The sequence below is a fragment of the Arvicola amphibius genome, chromosome 17, assembly GCF_903992535.2.
Source record: "Arvicola amphibius chromosome 17, mArvAmp1.2, whole genome shotgun sequence".
NCBI classification, from domain to species: domain Eukaryota; kingdom Metazoa; phylum Chordata; class Mammalia; order Rodentia; family Cricetidae; genus Arvicola; species Arvicola amphibius.
The window spans coordinates 6,819,059-6,832,941 of NC_052063.2; the positions used below are offsets into that span (position 1 = coordinate 6,819,059).

At 43.8% G+C, this 13,883-nt stretch overlaps 1 protein-coding gene across 14 annotated transcripts in view; it reads left to right on the plus strand.

The window, feature by feature from the left end:
* Positions 1–13,883, plus strand: part of Anks1b (ankyrin repeat and sterile alpha motif domain containing 1B) — an 896,366-nt gene that overhangs the window by 610,087 nt on the left and 272,396 nt on the right. For all 14 annotated transcript variants that reach the window (XM_038314479.1, XM_038314480.1, XM_038314482.1 and 11 more), the window contains one exon: positions 13,292–13,444. In XM_038314479.1, coding sequence (XP_038170407.1) covers positions 13,292–13,444 — 153 coding nt within the window. The remainder of the gene's footprint in view (positions 1–13,291; positions 13,445–13,883) is intronic.

The following is a 13,883-nucleotide window of genomic DNA, read 5'->3' on the forward strand; positions in this document are numbered from 1 at the left end:
GCTTTTTAGAGTGCCACATAGCTGCCAGGTTGTGTCCTTGATGCTAATAGTGCTGTTCTCCCCTAGACATCTCTGTCCAGCAGAGCTTCCCTGCCCAAGCTCTTGGATACTGGCAAGTGGACCTTTCTCTGGGACCCTGTGGTTAGTGGATCCACTTTCTGCTTTCATGTTGAATCATTTTTTAAGAACCACAGACGAGAATAGCGCATTGATCTCTAAGCCTGGGCTGGGGCGGGGCAGGGGCAGGATTTGATCCTCACACCACCTCACAGACCTGCATTTGGACTTGGCAACACATTGTCTGCCTTCACTGCTTGTCCTGGTTTACTTTCATGGCCACTGACATTCTGAGTCTTGGGTACCAGCAGCACAGAGCCCAAGATGCTAGAACAAGGATCTGGAACAAATTATGGGGCAATACTGGCTATGTGTGTTTCCCTGGTAGGCAGGCTGAGAACTCAAAGCACACCCATGTGGGAAAAAGAGAAGCTCCAGTCCATCACAGCAGCATGGACAAGTTTAGCAGCTGAGCTTGGCACTCTGGGCACAGGGAGCCCATTAAGTGGTGGGTTTGGGGGTTTTCACCTGGGCAATGGCATGCCATTCATACAACAACCCTTGCCTACATAAGAATCTACCCCAAGTCTAATCCACACAGCTCCCGTGTGTGTGTGAGAGAGAGAGAGAGAGAGAGAGAGAGAGAGAGAGAGAGAGAGAGAGAGAGAGAGAGAGAGAGAGAGAGAGAGAGAGAGAGAGAGAGAGAGAGAGAGAGACTGCTTTTACACAAAGATTATTAGCCTCAGACTTAGCTCCAACTGCCCTTGGCTCTTTAATTTTCAAGAAAGGCAATCAAAATTCCCAAGCAGGCCAGCAAAGCAGTTCAGTGGGTATACACTCTACTGCCAAGCTCGATGACTTGATCAAACCTGAATTTTATCCTTGAGTCAAACACGATGGGAGGAGGAAAAAGATTCTGGAAAGTTGTACTCCGACCTCCACATGGATACTGTGACACACATGCACCTCTACACACACAATAAATAGAGACCTAAAATAAAGAAAATAGCCACCAAGCAAGTTCTTCCCGCCCCCACAAACTCCGGCGCAGGCTCGTGTTCATTCTTGTGGGCTACTGGTCATCCTCAACCCTTTATTCCTTCTCCTCCCTTGTGCCATTTTGGTTGCTTCCTAAATCCTCCATCTCTGCACTTTCTGCCTCCTAGGAGCTAGCTAACGCTCACCCACTCAGGTGCAACCAGGTCTCTGTGCTTTTCTAAGTGAGATCCCTCCTGACTTACCCGCCAGATCCTAGTGCCCTCTTCCTCTCCATCTCTCCCATGGATTCTGCAGCTTCCTTCCCCACTGAGCCTACCTTCCTTGAAACTCTTTCTCCCTACTTCTCCTCTTGTCCTGACCATCTTGGCTCTGCCTCCTCAGGCTGATGGTCAGTTTCCTCATCCACTGGGAGCGGTTCATTCTCTTCTCACACTTCAGCATCCCCCTGTGGTACCACCTCCACCAGACTCTAGCACTCCACGATAAACATCTGTGGCATTCCTGCATGCACCACGGATTGCATTAAGCTCTCCTTGCATTGTTCCAATGAACACATATGACAATGCTCATGGATTCTTTCTGTCTCTCATATTACAAATCGGATGGCGGGTGCTTGGCAAGGGTAAGGAGTTTACTCAAGGTCAGGCAACTAGGAACTGTGGCAGCCAAGGCTCCCATCTGTGCTGCTCATGATGCCAAGGTCATGTGACTCGCTGGAGCTCTTCCCCAATTTTCAGGTGCTGTTCTACAGCCTTTAGTTTGTCATATCAGAAAAGTATCTATATCATTCTATTGTATCTTTTTTCTTGGCCAGTAAAACCACCACAAAACTCAACATCCAAGCTAGAAACTTGGGATACTCTCCCTAACTCTAACATCATTCTTATCTCTACGTAATTGTCGCAAATGGATGAGGATATGATTGGCAGAAAGATGCTCACGGCTGCAGTTCAGGGAAGCAACGCTTATTTGAAAGCAATAAATGTGAACATTTGTGAGCATACCAAACAAAAGGCCCTGCAATGCACTGTCAAATGAAGGTAGTGACCCCATAGGAATGTCTGCGCAACTAAACCATTTTCACTTATGCTTATATTCAAGTAAAGGTTATGCTACCAAAACAAAGAGCTTCGTAATGCAATTTAGCGAACAGGACATTGGTTTCACCCACATTACGGTTCCACAATGAACAGTCTGGGTTTACAGATTGGCTCTACGTTCTACAATTCCAGAGGGACTCAGAACCTTTGCTCTGTCCCTGGGTCATCTAAAACATGTCTACTCTGGGTGATTCACAGAAGACTGGCAGCCTTAGCATCAGCATACTGCTTGCGAGAAATTCAGCAGCTCAGATACTCCTTCTATCTCAGATACTCCTTCCAGCTCAGAAACCCCTTCCAGCCCCGCTTAATGAGACTCACAGGTCAGCTGGCTGCTGCGTGACTCCTCCTCAGTGAAGGCTCTGGGGTATAGTTTTTCCCATGGGGTCAGAGCTACCCTGTAGGCATTGATGTTCTGGACAATGGGAAGATTTTAAAAAGAAATAAACTCCTAAGCAAAGAACTTGTGTCATTTTGAAGCTGATCTGACTTGGAAGATAGCTACATGCCGAGATTCATTAGGCTCCTGTAAATAGCAAACATATCTCATAATAGCATCCCCCAAAAGGCTGATGTGTCTTCTGTGTGATTGAGCAATCGTGAACCCATCCTACTTACAAGCTTTTGGCAGAATAACCTCTTGTCTCTAGTGGTGTGATACTTCTTGACATTGTTAAAACAAAAGCTGGATGGTGGTGACTCTCAGAACTTTAATGCCAGCACTCAGGAGGCAGAGACAGGTGGGTCTTTGTGAGTTTGAGGCCAGCCTGGTCTACAGAGCAAGTTCCAGGATAGCCAGGGCTACATAAGGAAACCCTGTCTTGAAAAAAAACATAAACAAAAAAGTTGAAATAAAAAAGAAAGAAAAAGCAATGCCTACCTAATCGATTATTGGCTTTGAAGATTCTTTATTCTATTGGTCTAACTGGCATGCTAGTATCATAGTTCCAATCTGGTAGCTTGCTGCAGACTGCTTTTTTCTTGTCCTTTAACCCCAAATACAATATATGCAGTCTTTCTTTTTCTGTTTCCATTATCTATTATTAGTTGGTTTTCTGTGCCTTTTGTTTTGTTTGAGGGAGTTGGTATTGTTGTTTTTGAGATAGTGTTCCTGTAGATCAGTCTGACCTCAAACGTACTATGTGCCGAGGCCGTCCTTGAACTCTGGATCCTCCTGCCTCCTTCTCCCAATTGCTGAAATTGTGGACAGCCCGCCACTATGCGGAATCTAGTATCAGTTTTTATTACCTTCCATCTTCTACCTCTGTCGTCTTAGAAAGTAGGAGCACTGTCTATGCAGACCAAGCTCATTTGAAGCAGATAAAAAGAAGGACAGCCTGGATATATGATCACCCCGTGTAATCTCACCCACACCGGACTTCAGCTCCCCTTGTGACAATATGACTACAACTGATTAAATACCCCTGTGTGGCAAGGATTGCGCGAAGCTCCACCTACATCACTTCACTTAATGAGCAGCAACTTGGTTCAAGGATGTTCTTATATCTCTCGTGTTACTGTAAATATATATATATGGCATGTATATATAATAGGTATATACATGATGTAATATATATCATAGGTATATTATATATAATATATAATTATTATATAATATATAATATATAATTATATATAATAATATATAATATACCATATATATAATGTGGGTATATAATAAGTTATGTAAGATATGACATGTATAAATATGTGTGTGTGTATATATATATATATATATATATATATATATATATATATATATATATATATATCGGGTACCAGACTGAGTGAGCATTTCAGATAAAATGAGTCTAAAAAGGAAAAGGGCTAAAGCGATCATTTTGCCCCAAAAGTCTTCTGTTTTGCTGGTTTTACACATTTCTTTTTAAAGCCAGTAAAGCGTTTCTTCCTTTTCATACCTACAGAAAACATTTCAAATGTGAGTTGCTAGTTGAGGTACTGGGTAGCCTCAGAGGCGGGGACATTCCAGAGCTGACTCCCTTGAAGGTCGGGAGTACCCAGAGCCCTTTCCTACAGTCCCCGTGCTCACCTTGCCCCTCTGGTGGGCACAGTAGCTAAGCATATTCCAAGAGGCTCTGGAAGGACACCCAGGCGGAAGGCAGCAACCCGGAAGGCATGTGGCAACTGCTTTAGCATATCTGAATTTAGAGGAGACTGAAGTTTCCATTTTCGGTCCCAGCTAAGGTTTTCCCCAGACTTTGGAATTCAGCGAGTCAAACCCGGCTGCATTGCTGTGAACCGTTGTTAGGAATGCCTGCTGTCGCCCACAAAGCCTCTCACGTCACCGACAGTGCCGGACTCCTGCGCATGCTCCACGGTGCTGCTGGCCTGGCAGGCCCTGGGGCTTTTGCCTCCTAACGCGGTCTCACCAGATGTTCCTGCTAGAAAAAGAGCTTAATCATTGCTAATTTGAGCAGCATTTACACTACTACCTAAGGGTATTGCCAAAGAGCCAGGAAAAAAAAAAAAACAAACCGCGGATGCTATCTGACCCGTAGTCTGCGCGTTTCCTGTTTTTTTCTCCTTTCTGTAGTTTTGTACTTGGGCATAGTTGTTGTTGTTGTTGTTTTTCTGGGTGAATAAATCAGATACTATCTTATAATTAACTTATAAATTATAGAATTACAATACTTAGGGGTTACTGTAAAGAAGAACTTTGAGGCCGTTGGTCTAACACCTTTATTACTGACGCCAGGGAGGGCAAGGTGTCTTGCCCAGGGTCACACAGCTGGTGGAATCAAGAGGATGGAATTAAATCCATTGCATTTCATAGTAAAGCAAACTATCTGAAGTTGGTTTTGGTTCTTGATACATGTAAGTTTTAAATGTTACCAGTGTTCGGACAAAAAAAAAAAAAAAAAAAAAAAAAGAAAGAAAAAGAAATCCTTAATTTTTACAGCACAGAGTACAGAATGTAGATCTCCTGCAGAGTCCCAAACCTCTGAAATGAATTTTTCCCATGTCTACTTAAATAATTCAGTAAACATTTAGCAAATGCCCGCAGTGTGTGAGGTGGTTCTGATGGGGGCCTTGGAGATCACAGAAGTTCCGAAGACCTTGTTTCTTCACCAAGGGCAGTGAAGCTAATATGCTACTAATGCTCCCTTGAACGTAAGGTGGCCTTAGAGAAATCTTGGGAGGGCAGGTGAAGAAAGGGTTCCGGCTAAAGAAGATAACAGAAGCAGAGGTGTGGAGGTAGATGAGCCGTCCGGAGGATTATGTTCCCAGTGCTCGAACTCATGCAGCAAGCATGTACAATAAAGATTGAAAAATAAAATAAAATAAAATAAAAGGCCGGGCGGTGGTGGCGCACGCCTTTAATCCCAGCACTCGGGAGGCAGAGGCAGGCGGATCTCTATGAGTTCGAGGCCAGCCTGGTCTACAAGAGCTAGTTCCAGGACAGGCTCCAAAGCCACATAGAAACCCTGTCTCGAAAAACCATAAAATAAAAATAAAAATAAAGACTGACTTCGGCCGTGATGGGTAAAGAATGGAGTTCGGTGAGGTAGGAAGGATGTTGATGCTGGCTAGCTCAGTTTCCCTCCTCTTCAGTTTCATGCCAGTAATTGCCAACGGACTCGTGAATTAAAGAGCCTGAGATAGATTCTATAGGTTCAATTCATAAACTCCAAAGGCTTTCAGAAAACTTGTAACCCTAGTCAGCTTTTCCCCCAGTGTATCGAAGACTCAGTAGCTGGCAATGATATAATCACAGAAATGTCTGGCTTCCTACCTGTATCAGCCTATGGGTCGGATGTAGTGACCTAACACGGACTGGATTTTCCTGGGCTCCAAATTTAACTCTAAGTTTTAGGTTAAATTCAACTCCATAAGTATTCGTTGACCTCCTCGTACTAGCGATCATACAAGGACTCAGCAGATATTAGTCTTACAGGGATGGTGTAAGAATAAATGTGTATACGTTTAGCACAGGCAGAGCACGAAAGAATGAGCAGAACAGGGGAAAAAGAGAGGCTGCCAACCAGCCATTCCATTGGCCAGCATCAACGGAACTGGGAAGTACCTCCAGCCACAGTGAGACACAATGCGCTTCCCCTGGCATAGGGCACAGACATACAATTCTAATGCAGGAAGAGAGGCAAGAACTTGGATCAGTTATTCTGTGTCCTTGGGTTACCTTGTTCGGGAAATGTCTAAGCCAGAACTAGACCCTGTCTACAACAAGATGAGAGGCATGAGGAGTGCAGGGGAGGAAGGGTGGAAGGCAGACGAGAGAGTTTTAATTTGATGTGAAAAGATAACCAACCAGACAAGGGCAAAGGCGTGTGCAGCTCCCATCCGTGTGTGTGTGTGTGTGTGTGTGTGTGTGTGTGTGTGTCATATAAAACAATTGGGCACGAAGAAAATGAAGGGTCATCGGGTAGCTATTAATCCAAATCACCATGCCAGGCAGTTTGCACACTATACCACAAAATATCACAAGACTTGGGGTGCTTGTTCTAGAAAAGAGGGAGGTGAGGCTCAACTAGCTATCCAACTTGCCAAAGACAGCCCAACCAATCAGTAGCGTTTCTGGGGCTAACAGATTCTAAAGCCCTCTTTGGAAAAAGGAGACTGAGTTGGAAGCCATCTTGGAAATCAAATCAGTAGGGAGTGTCGTCCTCACGAGTTATGATGACCGTTTCCTGAGCTTCTGTTTGGGCCAAGGACTGATGCCTCCCCACTGGCTGAGAAATGTGGGTAGGAACTTTGTTCTCTAATGGAGGACTCTCATTGGCTAATAAAGAAACTGCCTGGCCCATTTGATTGGCCAGCCCTTAGGTGGGCGGAGTAGACAGAACAGGAAGAAGGAAGTGAGGTAGATGGCTCAGTCAGATGCCACGCCTCTCCTAAGTTAGACAGACTGCCATGCCTCTGCTCAGAGAGAGAGACGCGATGGAGCCAGCCTCCAGGTCAGATGTGCTGAAACTTTCCCGGTAAGACACCATTCGTGGTGTTACAAAGATTATTAGATATGGGTTAGTCAATATGTGAGTAAGAGGCTGAAAATAATGGGCCAGGCAGTGTTTAAAAGAATACAATTTGTGTGATGTTATTTCGGGTTTTAAGCTAGCCCGGCGACCAGGAGCAGGGCGGGACAAAAAGCAGGCCTGCCCGCAGCTCCACACTACAGAATGGCGCCCACGTGGATAACCGAATCCGCAGAAAGCTTGAGAAAGCTTGGGAAAGAATAGAGTAAAGCTCTATTTTTCGGGTCTGGCAAGCAAGCACTCTCATCTAAGAGAGGCTTCCTGACTCAGCTTCAGCTGCAAAACATTGCAGCTCTTTTAAGAGGTTCGGCTACGAAACACTTAAATACTGTTGATGAAAATTAACTGCATGCTTTTCGGTTTTCAGCCGTAGCAGGAAAAAAGCTGTGTCATTTTAAAATGCCAGCTTTCTGGGTCGTCCTGCCAGGGCAAACTCTGACTCTTTCAAGCAGGCGGTCCTGACTATGGAGCTTTTGAGTGTTGTTTAACACTGTTGCAGCTTGCTTGCTGGCAGGGACCTTGAACCGCCAAAGAGTTGTGGTACCTCTGCCATAAAGCTGGAAAGCTAGGGAATGGGCTGGATCTAGCCGCCAAAGTCACGGCTTTAGTCCTACTGATATTGTTTGGTAAAGTAAAGACTCATGTAGTCAGAAAGAGAGATATACAGTAAAAGAAAAATTCAAAGTCGAAGAAAATGTCTAAGTGGTTTACACTGTGTTAAAAATATATGCAGGCTAAAGGTTAAAGTTCTTAAAAGTAAAAAAGAAGAAAAAGAAAAAGTAGTTTGTTGTGGTGGTACACACCTTTAATCCCAACACTTGGGGGGCAGAGGTAGATTGACCTCTGTGACTTCAAGGTGTGGCAGCACACACCTTTAATCCCAGTGCCTGGGAGGCAGAGACAGACAGATCTCTGTGAGTTCTAGGTGTGGTAGCATACGCCTTTAATCCCAGCACTTGGGATGCAAAGGCAAGTGGATCTCTGAGAGTTCAAGGACAACCTGGTCTACAGAGTTATTCCAGGACAAAGATATACAGAGAACCTGTCTCAAAAAGTAAAAGTAAAAATAAACGAAATAGAGGCTAAAACAAAGCTGCACAAAGATGGAAAATATATGGAGAACCTTGATGCTGTATGCTATTATGCTCTCTTTGACTTGTTTGAATGCTGAGGAAGGAGCAACAGCTGCTAAAAGATATTTGTTTATAAATGCTGCTGAACTAATACAACATAGATATTTTGAAAATACCTTGACTTCAGAATTTGGATCTAAGGATATGATACTTTGGAAAAGAGATTCTTCTTTTATTTTTACAAAAAAAAAATGAGACTCTGTGGATTGCTTCTATCCCAATATGGTATGATAGACCACGCCCTCCTGAAAGGTTGCTGTGAACACCTTCAGAAAATAACTTCACCCAACTGATGACTGAGATGAACCTGGCATACAGGTTACACCATGAAAGATCTGATTAACAGCGTCCCCATTCAGCAGGAAGCAGTTTGGAGAGAAATAACTGTGCCCATATTCCCAAATATTGTTTATAAATGTTCTTTTACATTTAAAGGGGGAGATGATATAGATATAAATAAGTTGGATTGTTGTGAATCTTGGTTACTGATATTAATTTAAGGTCAATCTTGTTATATGTATTTCTGATCTTGATTAAGGTATTGTGATTGTGTAGTTCTTTTAAGAATGTAATGTATAATTAGGAAATATAGGTTGCTAATGGATAATCATCGATAATAGTAAAGCTTGTAGTCATGGTAGATTTTCTAGATATATAGAGATATATTTCAGTTAGATAGGCATATCTTCCAAAGACTACAGAATATGGCATTTTAAATGTCTTAATAACTTAGGACTTTTTATGACAATGAGACATATCTGCTCCTGGCAGCACTAGCTACTTCAAGAGGAAAATGGGCATCGAAGAGGCTCCTTATGGAGTTTGATAGCCATTTGGGCAAGAAACTGCTCTTGGCTGGACTGATGCATAGACTGGACACAGAGAACCCTAAGAGAGAGGACTGCTGAACTTGCCTATAGGTGAGATGATCTTTCGGGGTTCCTGATTCATGAAAGAGTCTCCAAGACATTCTGCAGGACACAGCAGATACTGACTGAACTGCCTTTGAAATTTCCTGCATCATGGAAATGTCTCCTGGAAACTATGGGCCTGTAGACCGAAGATGGATGCCCCAACAGTACAAAAGAACTTTGGGTGACTGTCCAGGCAGCGAGATGTCTCTGTCGTTTCTAGAGTTTGGAAGTTGCTTATTTCTTGTTTACTTAGGTAATATTATATTCTTCTGGAGTCTTTGATGGAGTTGAAGAATAGATAGATAGTTATAGTTTTCCTTAGTTATGATAAAAGATAAAGTAGATATAAATACTGTAACTGTAATTCTTACTTGATAACTGTTTTTGCCTTTCTTTTTTGTTTAAACAGAAAAAGGGGAAATAATGGAGGACTCTCATTGGCTAATAAAGAAACTGCCTGGCCCATTTGATTGGCCAGCCCTTAGGTGGGCGGAGTAGACAGAACAGGAAGAAGGAAGTGAGGTAGATGGCTCAGTCAGGTGCCACGCCTCTCCTAAGTTAGACAGACTGCCATGCCTCTGCTCAGAGAGAGAGACGCGATGGAGCCAGCCTCCAGGTCAGATGTGCTGAAACTTTCCCGGTAAGACACCATTCGTGGTGTTACAAAGATTATTAGATATGGGTTAGTCAATATGTGAGTAAGAGGCTGAAAATAATGGGCCAGGCAGTGTTTAAAAGAATACAATTTGTGTGATGTTATTTCGGGTTTTAAGCTAGCCCGGCGACCAGGAGCAGGGCGGGACAAAAAGCAGGCCTGCCCGCAGCTCCACACTACAGTTCTCAGCTGAAGGGTAGAAATTGGTTGTTTTACTTCCATCGACGGTAGCTATAAGATATGAGATGGCCTTAAGAATTTATTTTAATTATGTGTTTTATAATTCATGAGGATTTCAGTCCCTGAAAAGTAACTCTAGACATAAGACCAGAGCGTTGCAGGCATGGAAAATATATGAGCAAAGTATTAGGAGTGCCTTGTGCAGTTCATGGCCCAGAAGCGGCCAGTAGCAGCTCTGTGACTGTTGGCGTGTGCATGTGTTCAGTCGCGTCAGTGGCGTGTATAGCAGAATAGTGAGAGGCTGGGTCGATTTCAGTTGACTTTGAATGGTGCCATAGGACATTTGGACTTTTCTCTAGAAGGAATCACTGGAGATTCTGGTCCAAGGGTAGACTTATGAGCCTGGCTAAGGTAAGGTCATACTGAGTATAAGTTGAACCAAAGGTGGGAGGCCAAACGAAAGGATTTTGCATTCATTTGAACAAGTGGTAATGAGAACCTAAGCTGGGGAGTGGCAGTAGAAGCAAAATTAAAGGAACAAATGGGACGGCTTCTTTGGAAGAAGTTGCTGCACAGCACAGTGGTCACTCTGCATATCGTTAAACACGTCTCAAGTTCATTTTGCAACTTTATTTGGCTCTCAAGGTCTCCCCCAGTCAGGTACGCAGAACCTTCATAATTTGATGGTTCACAAACATTTTGATTTTGATTTCTGATTACAATTACTGTGCAGGAGGCATTTTAACTGACCTGTTCTGTCCTGTGTCCACTGCATCCACCAGAAAGAGCGCTGAGTATTTATTGAATAAGCAAGTGTACAGATGCTGCCCTACACACGCACACACACCCATTTCTAGAGCATCTGCACCTTGGCATTCTGGCCACCCATCTGTCACCCCGTCAAGATCCCTGTCACTCTTGCCTCTTCAGGGTGGGTCGTGCTTTATAGGAGGATCCAGATTACTGAGCAGTCTACACGTGGTGAGAACTTAGTGTAATGTGTTTCCCAGACACTGCCTTCAATCAAGTTCCGTGGACTCCCTTTGCTGCTACTTAGTGTGAATTCAGATCCGTCCAGTGATGTTCTCATTGTGCAAAACAGTAGAAATTCAGTTCTAGCCCATTTCAAACCTCCAGTTTTATTTTTATCTCTCTCTCTCTCTCTCACACACACACACACACATACACACCCTAAGTTCAGTTTTCTTCCAAGACACTAACACCCCCACCCCTTTTCTGATGCTCAATTGTTTGGTCTTGGGACAAAAGGGAAGGTATGAGAGAAGCGGTGAATGTCTTGATCCATTGGGTTCATTCTGCAGTTGTCTGGAGGGCACCCCAGATTCCTCCAGTGACCATTGAGTAACCAGTGTGTGACAGGTGGTCAATGACTGCCCTTTGTCAGGAATTGTGTGTGAGTGCCTGAGGTGACCTGTGGGAAACCTATTACACAGTTCTCTAGGAAAGAACAATCGACTCTTTTCTTCATATATATATGATAGATATATATCAAGGATCCTTAAGCCTGTCCAAAGTAGCCACTGCTGGCTTGGTCAGCTTCTTGTGTAGACTACCAGTAACATTACTGTTAGGTTGTGTCAACTCCCATGTTCCCCTGTCTTCCCTTTTGCCCTTTCTCCACTTATTCCGTCATATGAGTACCCTTTATCTTGGGTACAGTGTTTAGGTTGGTTCACCCACTTGTTAACCAGCCAGGCAGAACGCACTACATACCTGTAGTCTGTAATCTACCAGCGAGAAAAGCGCTCAGTACATCTGAGCCTCTATTTTGGGTCCTGGTCTCCAGAGTTATACGCAGCCCTCAGTTCTCTGTGCACGCCACGAGACTGCGTTTGGCAAACTCTGACTCACCATTCCTTGTCACCATACAACGAATACTGAGTAAGAGCCACATGGACAGGCATTTGGGGAGTAGCCCAAAGGGGGTCAGGCAATAGAAAAGCAAACTATGAGCATCCCACACACCCGAGGTGCTGGCGCCCATAATGAACTGCACTGTAGCTTTGAAACGGTGGGTACTGAAGCCCAGAGCTGTAGGTTAGATTGAGGAGGGAAGGGGGAAGGGCATCTTAAAATGGAAAGGATACTCTCAACCAAGGACCCTGCACAGTGACAGAAAGCTCACGATGCCGAGATGAAAATCTGAATCCTGGGTGCCAACACTAATCTTTTCCTCTGCGCACAAACCAGGATCCTCTAGGTTTCTGTTCATGTTTAATCTCCTTAAATCTGATGGAAAAGGAAAACCCATTCTGCACCATGCCCACTTAAGGCGCTCCCAGCAGGCGCCTTACTGAAGGCTGATGAGGGGGCCGCTCTCCCGAGGAACTCCGGTACCAAACCCTGTCCTGGCATGCAGGCAGCCTAAGTTTCAGAAGTGAGTCATGTCAAGCACAAGAACCATGAATTCAGCTTAGATTTCAAATTAAAAAAAAAAATAAAGGACTTAGAAGAAGCTATATAAATTTTTCAACCCAGAAGTTCTTCCTGCTTAAATTATTTTCACATTCCAATTTAAACCCAGAGACATTATGTTGCTGTCACACTTCTTTGTTCCCCTGAAGTATTAAAAAAAATCTGTATATAGCTGACAAAAAATAGAAGCCTGTCTGCCAGAAAGTCCCCTATTCATGTCTAACATACTGTAGAGCTGAGGTGGAACACATGGTCTTGAAGCACCCAGGGCCTCTTTTTAACTGGCTTGCCACAGCCATGTGTTTCTCCAGCGTGTGTGCCCTACCTACAATACATGTCTTGCATAAGCATGAACCCCCTTGGAATGTTTAAGTCATGCAGTATTTTCGCACACTCGGACGTTGCGCGTATGAGGATTACCATCTCTATTTTGAAGATGCTATGCCTTCTCCTTCCCCCCCCCAACCCGTCCAACACTGGTAACTCAACTGACATCCCTCGCAATTCCCTTCCAACAGAACACCAATAAAGTCCCCAACAGAAGTTTGGCATATTTCATCATCTCAAACCCAGAGTTAATTTAGCAGCTAAATTGGAAATTTCTGGGTGTATTTTTGAAAACTAATTCAGCGTGAAAATTACTAATGATTTAGAATTGTTCATAGAGGCTTTTCCTTCTCCTTCTCTATCCAGAAATATCTGATGCTTTATATCAGATTAATTTGCAAGTGGCCAGGTGTTTCCTGTTGTTGGGACAGAAGGGAGCTGGTTTAAGCAATTTCTGATGTATCGTTCTTCCTTGCAGATGAGACCCATTGGTCATGATGGCTACCATCCCACCTCTGTAGCTGAGTGGCTGGACTCCATCGAGCTTGGGGACTACACCAAAGCCTTTCTCATTAATGGCTACACATCGATGGACCTGTTGAAAAAAATCTGGGAGGTTGAACTTATCAATGTAAGTTGCTCTCTCTCTCTCTGACACCTTAACTGTTCAGCTTGCAATGTGACGTGAATTTTATTGCAGATGGAAAATTCTTTATCTTTCTCTGTAACTGTTTGGACATCTACTAAGGATTTACAGGTGTGTGTGTGTGTGTGTGTGTGTTAGCTCTGAGGTCATTGTCTTTTGACGTTCTGAGATGGTGAACTGAGACTTAAGGAGAAGACCCTCGGGGCTTTTTGCATTATCTAACGAAACCTTCCAAGAAGTTCTGGGTTTTCCATTTTAGGAAACCCTTGTCGGTTTAGCATGGGAATGTGGTGGCAAGATAAGCTCCCAGCCTGATCTCTGCCCCTGCTCACTATTAAAAGCCAGAATTATCGCGTTTTCATCCCTTAATCACATTCTTTTTAGCACTCTGTCATGTTTCTTTATCTTCATTCCTTAATTAGGA